General features: G+C 36.7%; 1 protein-coding gene across 3 annotated transcripts in view; it reads right to left on the bottom strand.

Annotated features, from left to right (window-relative positions):
* LOC145690793 (uncharacterized) overlaps positions 1-17,868 on the bottom strand; it is an 89,623-nt gene that overhangs the window by 54,847 nt on the left and 16,908 nt on the right. For all 3 annotated transcript variants that reach the window (XM_081766072.1, XM_081766071.1, XM_081766074.1), the window contains exon 2: positions 11,748-17,832. In XM_081766072.1, coding sequence (XP_081622198.1) covers positions 11,748-17,715 — 5,968 coding nt within the window. In that variant the 5' untranslated portion in view covers positions 17,716-17,832. The remainder of the gene's footprint in view (positions 1-11,747; positions 17,833-17,868) is intronic.

Here is a 17,868-nt window from a genome sequence, read left to right as displayed (position 1 = left end):
GAGGAGCCCTGCAGAAAAAGCCAACATACTAACAACAAACCTACTTCATTTCTAGGTTACCATCAAACAAAGTCGTTTGCGGTCCTTGATGGATCATCTTTTGGAAGAGCTGGTTCCAAATATTGAATTAGTTAAATAAAGGATTATGTTTAACAGGTACTGAAAGACTGTAATTTGAATAGGCAAGCCCATTCCGTGAGTAGAGCAAGTGGGACGTTTGGCCAAGACCCCGTGGTACACCGGCCCGATGCCATAGGAAGATTAAAAGCATGCTGTTTAAGAAAAATAACAACTTACTCTTTCTGATTCATTCTAGGAAATAAAATATTTAGAGATGATGAACCATCATTTTGTAAGGCATTTAAAATATATCATCATCATAGGTATTCTGCCTTTATTGGCAGGTCACTTGCCACAGCTGAGAAGCTTCCATGCTCCATGGTCCTCCGCTAACCTCTACGTCTTCACGTATGATCTTTCTGTTTTTATATCATCCATTAATTGTAGTCTCCTTCGCCGCCTCCCTCTCTTTCCCGCCACCATACCCTCTAGGACGTCCCTCATGATACAATCTCTTCTTAGGCAATGTCCCAACCAGTTTCTCTTCCTCTTCCTAATAATATCTAAAAGTGTTCTTTTCTCACTCACCATTTCTAACACTCTCTCATTCGTTTTCCGCTCGACACAACTAATTCTTTCCATTCTTCTCCACACCCACATTTCGAAGGCTTCCAGTCGATTTTCGTCACCTTTACGTAATGTCCACGTTTCCGCCCCATACAGTACAACACTCCACACGAAGCATTTTATGAGTCTTTTTCTCAACTCTTTATTCAAGGTCCCACAAAACAGACTTTTCTTCCTCCTAAAGGCTTCTTTCGCCATTGCTATCCTTGCTTTTATTTCACGTTCGCACTTCATGTTATTACTAAGAATACTACCCAGATATCGAAAACTATTCACTTGTTCTATTTTCTCCCCTCCTACTTTTATATTTGACACAGACCGCTTCGTTCCAATCACCATGGCTTTTGTCTTTCTAACATTTATTTTCATCCCATATTCTTCAAAGTCCTTTCTCATTTTTTCTAACATTTTATTGATTTCCTTTTCAGATTCTGCAACAAGCGCCATTACGTCTGCAAATCTTATGCATCTAATCATTCTACCTCATATTAAAATATATATATAGCAGGTTTAAGCAAGTGAATTCGCCGATAATTTATTATGTTACGTTATGACTAGAGCGATCGCACCAATCATTATCGCACCGAATCAGCGACGTACGCAGAGGGTGGGTCCTGAGGGTTTGGACACATCCCACGAAATCCTGACTTTTCTGTAAATTTAATTAATTAATTTATTTATAACTTCTTTTACGTGGCGAAGTTAAGGCTCTGCAGCCTTCCTTAGCACTTAATCAAGTAAACACATTTTTTAATGAAAAAAACATAAGTACACAAAAATATAAATCATTTTAAAAGGAAAGACTTCTAACCATATAAAAATGAATATGATACTTAAGTGAAGAAAACAGTTAAAACTACCATAGAATGGAATAAAATACAAGAAACAAAAACAAAGCAAAACAAAAACAGACGTCTATGTTGGAAGAATACAATCCGTAATAGAAACAACACAGAGACCCATGAATTAAATATTGTATATAGCGGTACTAGAATATATATGTGATTTTGAGAGGCGGCAATTTTTATAAAAAATGATAAAACTATTGAAAATACATATTTCACCAACGACTCAATAAAATAAGGGAAAACCATTTTTTTTAAAATGATCATGACTACGATATCGTAGCAAATATTGTCATAAATCCGTTGGTTATTATGGTGGTTTGATCAGTTGCCGGTGGATCTTTTGAAAAGGGCGGCCGTAGGCAACTCGACACTCGTACTTTCACAAATAGGCGCGTATTTATTTATTTGTTTTGTAATATCTCCAGATCCTTTTTTGACTTGTTACAAGAACTCTATTTTTTTTCTTCCTCGACCCATCGATGGAATATTTTAGAATCATTTTTCAAGCCTGACGATAAGATAAGAACATTTTTATCAAATCACTGAACATAACAAGATGGTCCGCCAGGGAAGATACACGCAAAAGCTTTTGACGCAATTGCAAAGGCTCTCAAATGTATGATTCTCAGCCAGGATGAAAATGAAAAAACAAAAAAACAAACCTAAAGGGCTTTTAAGAAAATTTGTTTCAACCGAAACTTCGTTTATAGCAGCCTTATGAGGACACATTCTCAGTAAATTTAAATCTGTGAATGAAAAGATACAATCCCATAATATGATTGTACCTACAGTTGCGAGTCTATACACATCTCTCATTACATTTATGGATGAACTGAAAGATATGTTTAGGTTCTATAAGATGGCTGGTGAGAAAAAACTGAAGACTGTTCAGATTGTTCTTGAAACTGATGGTGAATGCATAGGACACAGGCCTAAAAGATTAAGAAAAACGAAAAAATCTTTGATGAATCAGAATCATCTGAATCAGAAGAGGAGAAGGAGATAGAAAACCCAAATCATTGTCTTCAAGAAACCTTTGCTGTAGTCATTGACACGCTTCTTTCCGAATTGAACAAGAGAATCGCGTTCTACAATGAATTTCTCAGCAGATTTTCCTTCTTAACAAATCTATGCAACTTGAGTGCCGAAAGAAATCGCCAAAGCAGCAACTTCTCTGCAGGAAGTGTATGCAGCTGACATCGAGGAATTTTCGTTTGTTGTTGACTGCCTTCATTTAAAAGGACTTTTAGCTCAAGAGAAGTTGGGAAGTGCTGAAGAAATGTCACTAACGCAACTTAACCGATTTCCACACTGTCAAGAATCAAAAACTATTACAGACCTAATCTTTCTTAGAAGAGACTGTTCATGTAGCTGTTTTAGTCATCGAAAATGAGTTGATTGTTAATCTTGATTTTGATGACGTTATTAATTATTTTGCCAATGTCAAAGCAAGCTGTAAATAGCTTTGATACACAAAAGTTTCAGAAACGTCATTTTGTAAATTTTCAGGTACAATAATATAACTTTTTCATATCACTTAAGATTGTTTTTATATTTTGCCGTGTTTTACAACATGTAATGTTGAATAGGTTTGGCAGAAGGCAGGCAAATTTTAATGAATCTGCTCCAAATGCTGGCCAGATATAGGAATTAAAATATATGACATAAAATAATAAGGACAGTAAGAACTATTAATAGTAATAATTAGTAATAGCAATAATTATAATTTAGTGGCAAATATAAAAGTAATATTTTAAGAAGTGAACCCAGGAGAATGGAAGTTTTGGAAAGCAATGCTATTGGTATGGTTAGGGCGGCAATTTCGCTAGGGCCCAGGGGCGCAAAAGATGATATGCTCACGAGCCATATCAACCATCTGCTTCTAGCATCGAAATCTACTCGATAACGTCTCTTGAAAATGTAAAGGACTTAAATTTCTGATAATTACATCCTACGTTATAGTAATGAAAAGCTGAATTTCATTAAGACACTATGTTTGGCCGCCATTTTCTCAAAAAATAAATAAATAAAAATAAAAATCTGAATCTTTTACAACTATTGGAGAAATACCTAAGTATTTAATATCCGTTAACCGTTCATGCGGCTGAAGCTCCAAACGTTCGCAATTAATTACTGAAATTTCGATTTCTGTATTTGGAATGTAAATATTTCCTATGAACATTTAGGTCCAGTTTACAAGGCAATTTGAAAAACAGTACGACAATTTTAAGAGTTGAACCCTGACATCAATTCAAATAGAAAAGTTTCTATAAACATGAGTTGAATTCCACATCGTTTTTGAGTTATAGGGTTTCCAACTCGAACCTAAAATCGGCTCGCGACAATGGAAAATAAAGTATATATTTCGCGTTAAATCAGAAAATATGCGTTAAAGTTATGATGAAATTCCGAAAGTTGATTTGTAACAATATGCTGATTTTTTACGTGCGTAAGGGCAATGCAATTCAGTTGGCAGTGTTGCCAACTTGGTAGAACTTTTATTTGTTTCCAAATGACACTACGTGGTTTTTATTTAATATTTGGTATTCATTAATGATTGTATTCATTAACATCACATGAAGCACAGTTTTCCGTACATCACCACAGTTTTCGAAAACTTACATGTATTTCATTAAAAGGTTTTATCTTGTGCGGTATTAATAGTTTGCAACAATGAGTGTGAATTTCACTTAATGTTTATTATCATTAGTAGAACTAAAATTTCGAATGAAAACTATGTCTGAGTAAGTTGTAAATAATAATAATAATAATAATAATAATAATAATAAGAAGAAGAAGAAGAAGAAGAAGAATGTTACTTTTTTATTATTTCAGAACCTCTCGTAACTTTACACATCAAGTTCGAACTTGTTCAAGAAGTTCTGCTGCAACCACGAAACAGTTTGTTACGTGATTCGGTATCGTGAACATCGTCCTTGTGTTCTTCGGAAGCATGAACATTGTTATCATTGGTAACATGACATTGTAGTGCACTAACTACAGTATTTGTGTGAATAACAATGGAGAAATCCTATTACAGCAAGGACCGTATTAAATGTGTTGATAATGCTAAAAGGCATAAGAGGATTGTGTACAGAAAGAATTCTCGATATATATATATATCTTGGGTGGGTGTGCAAAAGATGTTAAGTCACAAAATGTTACTTTTGAGAAAACTCAATTTGAATGTTTGAAAATTCGACAAAAATCAGAAACTAAAATATATGATTTTTTGTATATTTTATTTCAATTAATATTCTTTCGTGCACATTATACTCAGTTTTTAGTGCTTAACACCTTATAATAAAAAAGTTCTAGATTTGTTATTAGGACTATGTTTCAGAACTTGTGGACTTATCTGACTTTGCACCTAATACAACTTCCAGCACTTGTGGACTTATCTGTTTTTGCACTGATGTTATACTGTGCGTAATGCTATAACATTATTTTAATGGAAAATATTACCAGATTATAATTAATAATTAAAGGAAGTAAATAAAAAAGAAATAATATAAGATATTATGTTGGCAGTTATGGTTAATGTCACAAAGTCATCTTGGTAAGTTTAGCAAATATAGATTTAATTTTAGCAAACCACACACAGATTAATTTTGGTAAAAATATATTACATTTCTGTTACAGTTTCGACAGATTAGCTCTGTCTTCTATTAAAAAAAACATTACATACTCAAGTAAGCATGTAATGTTTGACTGTAAAAGACAGAGCTAATCTGTCGAAACTGTAACAGAAATGTAATATGTTTTTACCAAAATTAATCTCTGTGTTTTGCTCAGATTAATTCTATAATATGGTTAATGTCAGTTTACTAATCGTCTTCATTTGGACTGCTTTCTGTTTTATCAGGAAATATATATCGAACAGAAGATGCAGTTTTTAATGACCTGTAAAACTCATGAAATACAGGGAATACAAACACGGAAGCTAGTCCAAAAGATCATTCTTCTTTTCATTGCTGATTGCTATCGGTCCATTGTAGAAACGTTTTGGCATAAAAACACTTGGCTTTCCCTTCTTGAAACATGCATAGTTTTGACATTTTCACAACTATTGTGTGTTGTCTTGTAAAATAATACACCTGGCTTTTGTTTCTCAGCGTAACCACTTAATATGTCTCCACAGAAAACGTTCACCAGCACTGTCACTCTTGCGAAATTGAATGGATTCTGTTAACACAGAGGAAAAATCGTAGAAATCTTTAGGGATGCGCACGAGACGAGTCGAGACAGGATTTTCCTTACAATATTCGAGTCGAGAGACGGCTCTTCTAATAGAGAAATATACATTTTTCGAGTCGAGACATCACTTTTACAGCACATTTTCGAGACGAGACAGCCACAAATCTTGTCTCGTGCGCATCCCTAGAAATCTTCTTCAAACATTTCACGTACTACAAATTGGTTAATTCATTGAGCCCAGTCGTGGGAATGCTCGACGTTACCATTAAACTTTTTCTTCTTTTTCTCTATAAGACTATGATCTGTATCACATTCCATATGTGTATGACCTGGTATTAGAAATTTGTGGTCAATAGTTTCAAGGTTAGTAGACTTCTGTAAAACTATGAAGCACACAGCTGCAAAGTGGGAATTGCGATTCTGTCCAGCACATGAATCGGAGTACACAACTACTTGTTTCACTTCTCGATTCATATTTTCTAATAGAAAATGATGAATACATGAGGCGATATCATTTGCTCCTCTTCCACCGATTCCCTCATATCACACAAAACAAAAAACAGTTTGATTGTCACAATCGTGAACTGTAAGATTAAATGTCCATAACTGTCTTTTGTAAAATGATACTGAGTTCTGTAAAAATTGAGTTGGAAGACATTGTTGTAAGTCAAATGTGATGGTCTTGCGTGTAATATCATTCCTAGACAGTTCTTTGTCGGAAGCTTTGGAGTTTATGCCACTTCAGCCTCTTCATGAAATTTATCCAACTATGTTTTTATGGAAGGATCTCCGGACACTTTAAGTTGAAGAAATAACTTATCACAGACTTGACACGTATCTACGTGCGGTTTCTTTATTTTCAAGTTCATTTTGTGGAATTCACGGTAATACAGACGTCTATTTACGGGAATCCCATTGCATATTCTCTTATACTCCTCATATAGTCCCGAAAGTGTCACGTATGCCAGTAAATACTTTTTACTGGAGTCTCGTCGGGAATAATGACTTTCATATGAGGGAACTGATTGAAAGTGTTTGCGAACCTCTTCCAGTTCATTTTCGGACTTGGTGTTGGAAGGTTTGTGGGTTCCTCGGCTACTAATGTCTATAACACTAGAGAGAGAGAAACACGCTTCTTTTGAATTACAGACTCTATGAAGCTTTTGCTTTCACCAAAAATACACAAGAAGCAACTTTTACACACTTCATGTCTTTTACCCGACACATCGATGTGATACAAAACTGTCACTTGGCGATAGTGCTGCTTTTCAAAATATTTCTGTCTGATTCTGGTTCCTTGCTTATTAGCAATATTCAGCAAACTAGAAATATACATAACTCTTCGATTATAATCACCAAGAGCCTAGTAATTGTCAAATATATTTCTAAACACTTCTTCTGAACACAACATTTTACATTTTTTTCTACACTGTTCGGGAAGCTGAAATGTACGAGCTAGAACGCATTTCCCTTCCGAAGTAACATATGATTGACCTATATTTCTGAGACGTTTTCTCGTTTCACGAATTTTTCGTGTATCGTATTTCAAACCTCGTGATTCCTTCCGTCCTCTATTTTCACAGGACCTATCTTCCACAGGTACCTCGCGTTCGATGTCAGATGTTCCTGGTTTCTCTGATAAATTGTGCAGATCTGCACACTGCCCGAGCACGGTAATAGATGTTTCCCCCTCTCTCTCACTACTATCTTCTTTCATCATTTTTCTCTTACCAGTCTGTTTCTTGCGTCTCGTCCTATGACTTTTAAGCTTCTCTTCTGGTTCGGATTCTGTTGATTCGGATGTAGAATCTTTCCCATCAAAATCCGGGTCTATTTCTATTGTTGCGCATTTGTGTTGTTCATAAAAATATTCAAATAAAAATAGAAAACAGAAACAGAGTAAAAGGATTGTGTTTGTTTCAAACAAATACTACTTAACCTCTGAATAATATGAAAAACCAATATAATTCGAATAGTGATTAAGCAAATATTTTACAAGCTCGTTTTTCCTTAACATATTTCACATAACTTTATTGCTTGCATTTGTTTCATTCACACGATGGAAATGTTTTCAACAATTAAGTGCAGTGCAAACCATGTTAAGTCGTATTTTAGAGGACTTACCTTTCTTTGCACACTCATATACGAATGCACAAAGTTGGGAAAAACATGTTAAGTCCACTTGCTACGGACTTAACTTGTTTTGCACGAAATAGAATCAGTATGTCAAAGATGACTGAAAACGCACGGGTTTGTAACATCATTGAAAAACCTGATAGGACTTAGCCGAGTATACACAATTGTAGAGAAAAAATTTTCTTATTCAGGTAGCGTGAAAAGCTCATTTTTGACCATTTTGGACTTAGCATGTTTTGCACACCCACCCGAGAATTATATATATATATCTTGCGGTAAAATATATGGATTGCGTACAGCGTGTCTGCCCAAACGTGATATTAGGTCTGCTCAAACATACTATTAGGGGAGGATGTTTATTTTGGCCTGTACACAAGGCGATTTGAAAGCCAGTATGAAAAATTTTGAGAGATGAATCCTTCACCGTAGTCTAGGTTTCACCGATGGCTGTCGTGTTTAGTATGTTAACTGTCTGGTTAAGGGTTTCCAAATCTACATTCAGAGGAACAAATTCTTGCTGGTGCATATTTTTACTTTACACCTTCTTTCGTGGTCATTAATATCACGCACACATATTCACGTTCTTCATGATAAATACTCAAAGCACCCTTAACACAAATAATTCTCCTTCTCTAATACTACGTTTGGGCAAACACGCCGTACGCAATCCATATGTTTTACCGCAAGATAAAATTTTTGTCGAGAATTCTTTCTGTACACAATCCTTTTATGCTTTTTAGCATAATCAACACATTTAATACGGTCCTTACTGTTATAGGACTTCTCCATTGTTATTCACACAAATACTGTAATTAGTGCACTAAAATGTCATATTACCAGTGAAAACAACTGTCATGTTTCCAGAGAACACTAGGACGATGTTTACGTAACGGACGGACTGTTTCGTGGTTGCAGCAGAACTTCTTGAACAAGTTTGAACTTGATGTGCAGCTCCTTCTTCTTATTATTATTATGACAACTTATACAAACGTAGTTTTTATTCGACATTTTGGTTTTACTAATGATGAATAATTTTACATTACGTGAAATTCACACTCATTGTTGCAAACTATCAATAACGCACGATATAAAACCTTTTAATGAAATACATGTAAGGTTTCGAAAACTGTGATGATGTACGGAAAACTGTGCTTCATGTGATGTTAATGAATACAATCATTAATGAATACCAAATATTAAATAAAAACCACGTAGTGTCATTTGGAAACAAATAAAAGTTCTACCAAGTTGGTAACACTACCAACCGAATTGCACCGCCCCTACGCACGTAAAAATCAGCATATTGTTACAAATCAACTTTCGGAATTTCATCATAACTTTAACGCATATTTTCTGATTTAACGCGAAATATACTTTATTTTCCATTGTCGCGAGCCGATTTTAAGTTCGAGTTGGAAACCCTGTAACTCAAAAACTAAGCGGAATTCAACTCATGCTTATAGAAACTTTTCTATTTGATTTGATGTCAAGATTCAACTCTCAAAATTTTCCTACTGTTTTTCAAATTGCCTTGTAAACTGGACCTAAATGTTCATAGGAAATATTTATATTCCAAGTACAAAAATCGAAATTTCAATAATTAATTGGGAACGTTCGGGGCTGCAGCCGATTAAACGGTTAACGGATATTAAATACTTAGGTGCTTCTCCAATAGTTGTAAAAGATTCAGATTGTTAAATGGTCGGGTTTCTGAGAAAATGGCGGACAAACATAATGTCTTAATGAAATTTTCAGCTTTTATACAGGGTGTCCAATATACAATGCAACCCGGAGTTTGGGATAGTAGAACTTTTGAACCTGAAGTGATACACGAATAATGGTTATACCAAAATGAAGCCTTGTTCATGCATATATTTTTAAACTAGGAAGCAACGATTGAAGTACACTGGGAACCACACAGTGTTGCCAGATGTAACCGAAGGTGTAAATCATTTTTTTTTTTTTTTTTTTGCAAAACATGTAAATTGACTCATAACTCATACGTATGGATGTTCTGTCGTTAATTTTCAGTTTGTTTAGTTGGAGTAGCTTGGAAACTATGGAGCAGAAAAATGATTTTTTTCATTTCCACCGATAGCTAATCGGATGAGGCCTCTGTAAGGAGGAACTAGGGAAATCGTAGTTTTCATAAATTAACACTCTGAATTGGCAACTTGGCTGATGTTTCAGTGCATCAAAAGGTGTGTTAAGGATCTGTCTACATTATGCAATTCCTGAAAACAATGATAAACAAACTTTGAAACTATCATGATAAAACGTTTACTTACATGCACCCGACAACACTGCTACTATCAGAAATGAGTTACCAGCTTTACAGCGGATGCTGGGAGGTCCCCTGTTTTGATTCAAACACTGGATCACACGTTTCACCAGGCTGGCAGCGAAGATTAGAAGTGTTAATGTTCTCAATGGCACTGCGAATGTTCGTTTCCAGGTCTTGAATAGTTCGAGAATTGTTCTTGTATACCTCTTGCTTTAAATAGCCCCATAGAAATGAATAGCAGTGTTGCCGGGTGCATGACACAGTGCCTTTCGATACCCCCACAATGTTCGCCACTGTTGCCACTGAAGCTCCAACCAGACGGGCACCAGATTGTGTGAAATCTTTATAGTACGTAGATTTTAAAATCTACCTAAAAAACTTACTACAACCAAGAAGGTACTTACGAGAGTCACTGGCAAGATGTAATGAAAGAGGGTCGTGATATGAAATAAGTTGAGAATTACTAATCTATACTGAAATGTTCTGTACCCCAACACAGTGCAGTCTTAACGAGAATAAAATAAATGAAAAGATTGGTTGCAAAAGCAAATAAGTCTTAATAAATACGTTATTACATGATTTTGAAATATGTTTAAAAACGTGTTTTAAACTGTTTAAAATGTTTAAAACATTTTGAACACCTTTTTCATATTTTAAACACATGTTTTGTTCTTTTTGAAAAAAAAAAATTTTTCCAACCCTGATATTTTATATATATATATTGTCCGGAAAGTAGTAGGACTGATTTTTCCCCGCCGAAACGTGATGAACGAGGAAATGTTACTGCGCTGGTTGAGTGGTAGTGGGTCTTAACTACAGTGCACCAGTCGCCGGTCATCTTCAAGCTTTCACGGAGTATAGATCGAGTTTAAGATGAACCCCTTTCAAGGTGCCTTGTCATCTTCACAATGAATCAATCGTTAGAGCAGCGTTACGTGGTGAAGTTTTGCGTCAAACTGGGTAAAACTGCGAGTGAGATCCAGGACATGATCAAGACTACTTATGGGAGTGATGCCATGGAACGCTCAAGTGTTTTTTGAGTGGTACAAATTGTTTTGGGAGAGAAGACATCACGCTGAGAAAGAGCAACAGTCAGGACGCCCTTCACCGACAAAAAGTGAAAACTTAGTGAAAGTACGAAATCTTTTGAAGTCTGACCGAACACAAGTCGCCCGCGTCCGTCCAACAATCGCTGGATCATAAAAACTTCATCACTACAATGCGCCGAGCCACAGTGCCTTTGTTGTCATGAACTTCCTGACCAAGCATGGCATCACAAAGCTTCTCAGCTACCCTACAACCCAGATGTCGCTCCTGCATACTTTTCCTCTTCCCCCGACTGAAAAGAGTCACGAAACGACGGCACCACGGCTCGGTCCAGGCCATAACGAGCGAGCTGAAGGGTATTCCAGTTCCTGCATTCCAGGGAGCCTTCAGTGATTGGCAGAGTCACTGGAAACGCTATGTTGATGCAGAAGGGGCATTTTAAAAACTATTAAGTCGATGTGTCAAAATGGTGAATATATATATATATATAAAATTCAGTCCTACTACTCTAGTCCGGACAAACTCTATAATATATATTGTACACTTACCATTCGAAAGCACGTTCATAAGATTGAAGGAGTCCAACGGAATTCCATATAGTCTGGCTCTGTTTCTGGTAAATTTAATAGCCAAGCCTTCTGTACTTCTAAGGATTCCAAAGGTAGCACTCAAACACTGGATACGCCCTTTATAAACACAGTCTAACACCTGCCAAAAGGGCAACTTACGACCTTTGTTTCGGTAGGCAACTTTTATCTCACTCGTTGGGACTATCCATGCGCGAAGTGCCACCCAATCACAAGTAATCGACTCAGAGATCTCGTTCGCAACATCTTTATTATTTATAATTTTCACACGCACTACTTCCCGAGGCACGACATCAACTTTGCTTTTGGACATTTTACCCTTGGTATCAATGGAAAACTTGTCAAATCCTGCATATACCTTTTCTGCACCTGATTTTGTTTGTATTTCCACAATGCATCCTCCTCCTACTCTTCCGGTCACAATACCTTCAAATATGCCATTGTTTTCAAGTTTTTCATAATGCGAAGTACAACGAACCAAGACGCTCTGTGGTCCTGAAGCCAGAATGTCAGTACTTTTAAACCAAGCCGAAGTACACGTGTATCTGGCACCCGACGGATGTGACTGCAATAGCGGCCTCATCCAAAAATGTATTTTTCTACCCACATGCAATGTATTTTTTACGTTTTGACCCATTTCTTTGATACTTGTTTGAATTAGAACCCTTTTCTTACAAATAGCTTTAATCTCGTTGCCATACAGATCCGCAGTCACAATCACCTCGTCTGGATTCAGTATTTCAGAAACTATGCCACACACACATTTCCTGCGTCTTTTCCAATCACTAATCATGTCATACACTTGCGTTGCAACATACTCAGCTCCGGAAGAATGCTTTCCCCGTAAACGAACAGCGTCGAAAACTACAAGTTCTCCTCGAACAAAAGATGCAGTCAACGGTTCTCTGGACCGACAGCTACCCCAAAGATAAACTTCTTTCTGACTAAAGAGGACGTGGACTGTTTTAGATGCAGTATTCCACTGGAGAATTCCCTCAAATGGTGACAAGAAGCTGACTATTTTCCCGCTGGCTAAAGTAAGAAGAAATGGTAGCTCGTCTGACACCTCAATCTCTTCAGAACTTTCCGGAGACACATTATTTTCAAGAGTGTTAACACCTGTTTCTGTATCTTCCTCATCCTCAATGTCTCCCATAAGGATTTCATACCTGTTTCCCACTGCAACTTCTTCCTTCATCTGGTCAGCTTCTGGCAACGGTGTAGCTGTGTTTTTCTTAAATTTAACCAATGTACACCTATACTCAGCCCCACTAGAATGTTGTTCTGTCAATCGTTTGCAGTTAAAGTATACAGTCATACCCAGTCGTAACATTTTAGAAATATGAGAACAAGGTTCACCAACAATTGCGTCACACATACACACAACATTGGTTTCCTTATTGTTCAATGTACATTTAATAATAGCTTCAAACGGATTTAAGATTTCATTCACTGTTCCTGTTACTTCTGTGTAAATAGTATTACATTCAATAAGCTTGTGTTTGAGTTCTTCTATTTGGTTTAGAATGGTTGTTTCATCATCTTGCAAGGTTAATTCTTCCTTTGTTACTTTGTTTGAAACGTCCGAACTATCCGATGGCTCTACTTTTGGCCGAATTCCTTTCCAAATCATGGTAGCAATGTAGCTTGCATCCCAGTTGTTTGGCTTAGCAATTCGAACTGCATTCACGAACACAGTTTCTCCCACCTTTAAACACTCTTTTAACGATTCTGTATGACGGAGGACATGACCATCTACATATAACTCCTTTCGTGTAAAATAAATATATACTTCCTCACACAAGACATTAGTTTGCAAAATTCCTTCGTTATCGGACAAAAAATTACATAACCTGCAAGCAAAATTTTTCAGCTCTTCGCCTCCTGCACTAATATATTTTGAAAATGTGGAAGTGTTTGTTTCACTACAAGAAATTGATATTTCGGAACTATCTCTTTCACAACTTTCTGAAAGTTCTTCTAGGTATTCAGTATTAGTTAACGTATTAATTTTCCACGCTCGTTGTGCAATCCACATACACTTGCCAAAAAACCTACATTGTATTACAAGTTTACAGAGGTCACCTTTAGACAGAACGTCTTCTAAGTTCACACCAAACGATAACATCTCATCGCCTTCTTCAAGACTAAAATTCTGCTTTTCAGTTACAACTGGAACAGAAGCGCCGTCTACTCTTACCATAGTAACAAAGGAACTACGACAAACTTCTGATACGATACCTTCGTAGATTTCTCCAGGTCTAAGTGCATTGGGCGATACACTCTTAGCTTCTTCACTCGAACATTCCTTATTTTCTGATTGATTTTGTGATCTTCTTGAAGTGGGTTCTTTATCTACTTCTGTATCACAGAGTTCAACATTATCTACAAATGCAATACCTGAACAATCTATACTGACTTTCTCGTTCATCTTAATTTTTCTCTCTTCTTCAAAACTTCTTTCTAATGCCTCACAAGTCCACCAATCTACGGTTTCCTTTTCTCTCTGAGTCACTCCTGAGGGCTTTTGATTTCTAATATCCTCCGATTCACTTATTCTGTGATTTCCATCACCGAACTCTGAATTACGTAAGTTTACCAATTCTGTCTTTCCCTCTCCCTGTTCTGAAGAAGGTATATTTTTCCTTTGCTTTCGAACAGACTGTGTTGCATTGTTTTTACCATTTGTTGTGTTACATTTTGTAGTATTATCATCAATCACAAATTTTGGTTTCTTCCCTATCCATACAAGAGACGCAGAGTACCTGTTAGAGAGGTAGTACGTAAATCGGAAAGCATCAAAATTCAATAAGGCTCCCTTGACAACGTAATGCTCCCAATCCTCTTTAGTGCAACGGTTACCGCTAATAAACACAACATCCATTGAGAAATCTACTTTAATGGATTTTCCTTCGCTTGATGATGCCAAAGTGCCTGTACAGGATGATGCGTCGACCTTTATTACTTTACCACTTGACCCAGACACTTTGATTGTAAACCCAGAATTGTGTCTGCTATCACTTGTGTCTAAGCTCTGAGTACAACCAGCTGTGTTACTTTTACACATGTTGGCATATGTTTTGGTTGCACTCGATTGAATTCGTAACAAGTTTTCGTCTTCAATTACTTTTTCACTTAGCACCACACTTGCGTCATCATAAAGGACGCCTTGTAATTTTAGTATATCACAAAGTTTATTACCAAATGCTTGTTTTGGAATCCTCCCGATCCACACATGGCTCGCCCGATACTTTATCTCTCCCACTACTCGATACGCGTTGAAGTACACTACAGCACCAACAACAACGGTGTCCAACCATGTTCTCTTAGTGCATGTCTGAGCATGAATTAGTAAATTATTCATTGCAAATTCCACTTCTATTATAGTGTCTTCATGACTAAACGATATAACACCAGCGAATTGTTGATTATCAGAGTTACTAATCACACCCACGCCAGATAATTGTTTCGCAGCACAATTGGTATCGGATGCATTATCATCACATTCAGACGATGCTACTGACAGGTTACCTAAATTCTCGGTACACAATTCATTTTCATGTTTAGTTTTAAATTCTAATTTTCGTTCTTTCATTAGCGCCATAATGCGATTGATCAAGGTACTATTGTATCGGAATTCTACGTTTGATGGTTTTGTCCCTGACCATACAACAGGTGCAAAATAAATCTCTGCACCTTCCAGCTTGTAAATATCACAATGCAATATTCGTCCAATAAAAACCAATCTCTGCCAGTCATTTTCAAGAATTTTCTTCTTATTTCTATAAACGGAACTGTGCACGAAATGAACTTCAGAAGGCAATTTTTTACACCTCAAAGTACCTCCGATGGATGAACAATATGTGACTACGCCAGCACACCCACGCTTAACCAAACACATTATACTTTTCTCGTTTTTCACAGCTGATTGGCTTTCGGCTATCAGCTTCCTCAACTGACTCATAATTGATCCTGAACTTTTTTCAAATGGCACCAGCTGTGCAACGACTGGCTTTTTGCCTAACCATGAAGTGCGAGCAACAAGAAAGCTAAACTCTCCACAAGTGTGTTCATACGCGTCGAAATATAAAGGCATACCAACATGAATATAACTGCTCCAGTTATCTTGTGGAACTGGCATTCCATTTATAAAAACAGAGTTATAGAGGAAGTAAACTGGCTGGTCTCCCTTCTGAAGAATCCCTCCGAGTGGTGAGCAATACGATACAATACCAAATTCTCCCGCCATGACTTGTTTGGTAATTTTGCTTGAATCATTTACTCCTTGTGACCCATGATTATTAGGAACGTTACAATATTCATTCAAGATTGAAGGTCTTACACATGTTTCTGCAGCTGCAGTACTGGGTTCTGATACTGAAACATTTGTTGCAAGCACTGAATTCTCACTCTCATTCTTCAGAATCTTTTCATGTCCATGGCGAATCAAAGCCTGTTCACAGCTATTATCAGGTTTAAATTCTTGGTAAAAATGCGCACTGCTGCTTGCCAACTCAACTGCTAATAAACCGGATTCATTTTCCTCTATTAATTTCCTAAACTGAATCAAACTCCAATCAAATGGCACTATACGCTGATCGCTTGGCTTCTTTCCTAACCACACAGTGACTGCAAAATGAAAGCTCAAATTTCCGCTAGTATGTTTATACGTATCGAAATAGAAATATCTTCCAATGAATACAAATTCATTCCAACCCTGCTGCGGAATTTGCACTCCATCTAGGTAAACAGAACTATGCAGGAAATATACTCGATGAAAACCTTTCTGTATAATTCCTCCAACCGCAGAACAATATGAAACGACACCATACTGTTCCATCGTAACTTGTTCGTGAATATTGCCAGTTGTGCTTTCAATCTTAGATGAAACACTTCCATATTCGCCTGAGATCGAAGACTCTGCACATATCCCTGCAGCTGAAGCAATAGAATCTGATTTTGAACAATTTACTGCATGCATTGAATCAGTTCGTTGTTCCATGGTATTTATTTCGTAATTTACCGTACCATTTCCAATGCAAGTATTTTGTATATTTGGTTCTTTACCTCTCCAAACCAAAGTAGCTTTATAATATATTTCAGTACTTGGATTAGAAAAATTAGAGATTACAGCATTAAACAGAACAACAGTACCACATGGGAGAATGTCAGTAAGTGCTAAGCTATCAAAATCCTTACTACCATTGATATAAACCAAATCTTTAGTAAAAACTGCTTTCTCTTCTTTTCCAAACAAACGCCATGACAATACCCCTACAAATGGGTTACGTAACAACACAACTTTCCCCTCAATATTTCTAAGTGTTAACGCCCTGGGCTGAAAATCACTGGACGACACGACAGGGACACGAAGCTCCTGATCTCTCCATATGAGAGACGTTTCCCATTCAAATACTTCATCTTCACAATATGTCACTGTTACTTGTAAAAGGTCACCAACATTATACAAATCTTGTATGGGCTTGATAATACGGGAATTCAGATAATTTATATCTGCTTTACGCAATATTAAGATAGGTACTTTAATTGCATCATCAATAATCACACCGTAAGCACGATCTTCGGTAAGATGCACTTTCACACATGCTTCGTACACTTTACCTTCCCGTAAGTGTGGAAACTCTAACGGAACTTCTGTTGGTATTTGCCCTATCCATAATAACGACGCTTCGTATAAACCCTCACTCAGATTCACCGCATACGCATTAAATTTCACAGTCTGTGAACTTTGAACAGTGTGTTTATTTCTGTCATATTCAACACCATTAACAAAGAGTCGATCTACACTAAATACAACCGTTATTGGGACTCCACTTATTGTGGTCTGTATATAACCTGGTTCCTTAATGACCATCTGTTGATACTTGGCACTTCCATTCTTTATAATGGCTGGGATATTCGGCTCCATTTCCACCTGGATCTTTTATTCTTCTGATTGTCAACAACACTGGTGAGTCATCTGACATTTAGTCAGAATACATTCATCCAAGCCGGTATTCTTCAGTCGTAAGACACAGTTTCGAACCTGAAACAAATGGAAAGACCTTATTATGTACGGTGA

The sequence above is a fragment of the Thermobia domestica genome, chromosome 7 (genome assembly GCF_964235325.1).
Source record: "Thermobia domestica chromosome 7, izTheDome1.hap1.1, whole genome shotgun sequence".
NCBI lineage: Eukaryota > Metazoa > Arthropoda > Insecta > Zygentoma > Lepismatidae > Thermobia > Thermobia domestica.
Note: the sequence above shows the minus strand (reverse complement) of the source record. Positions and strands in the feature narration are given on the sequence as shown.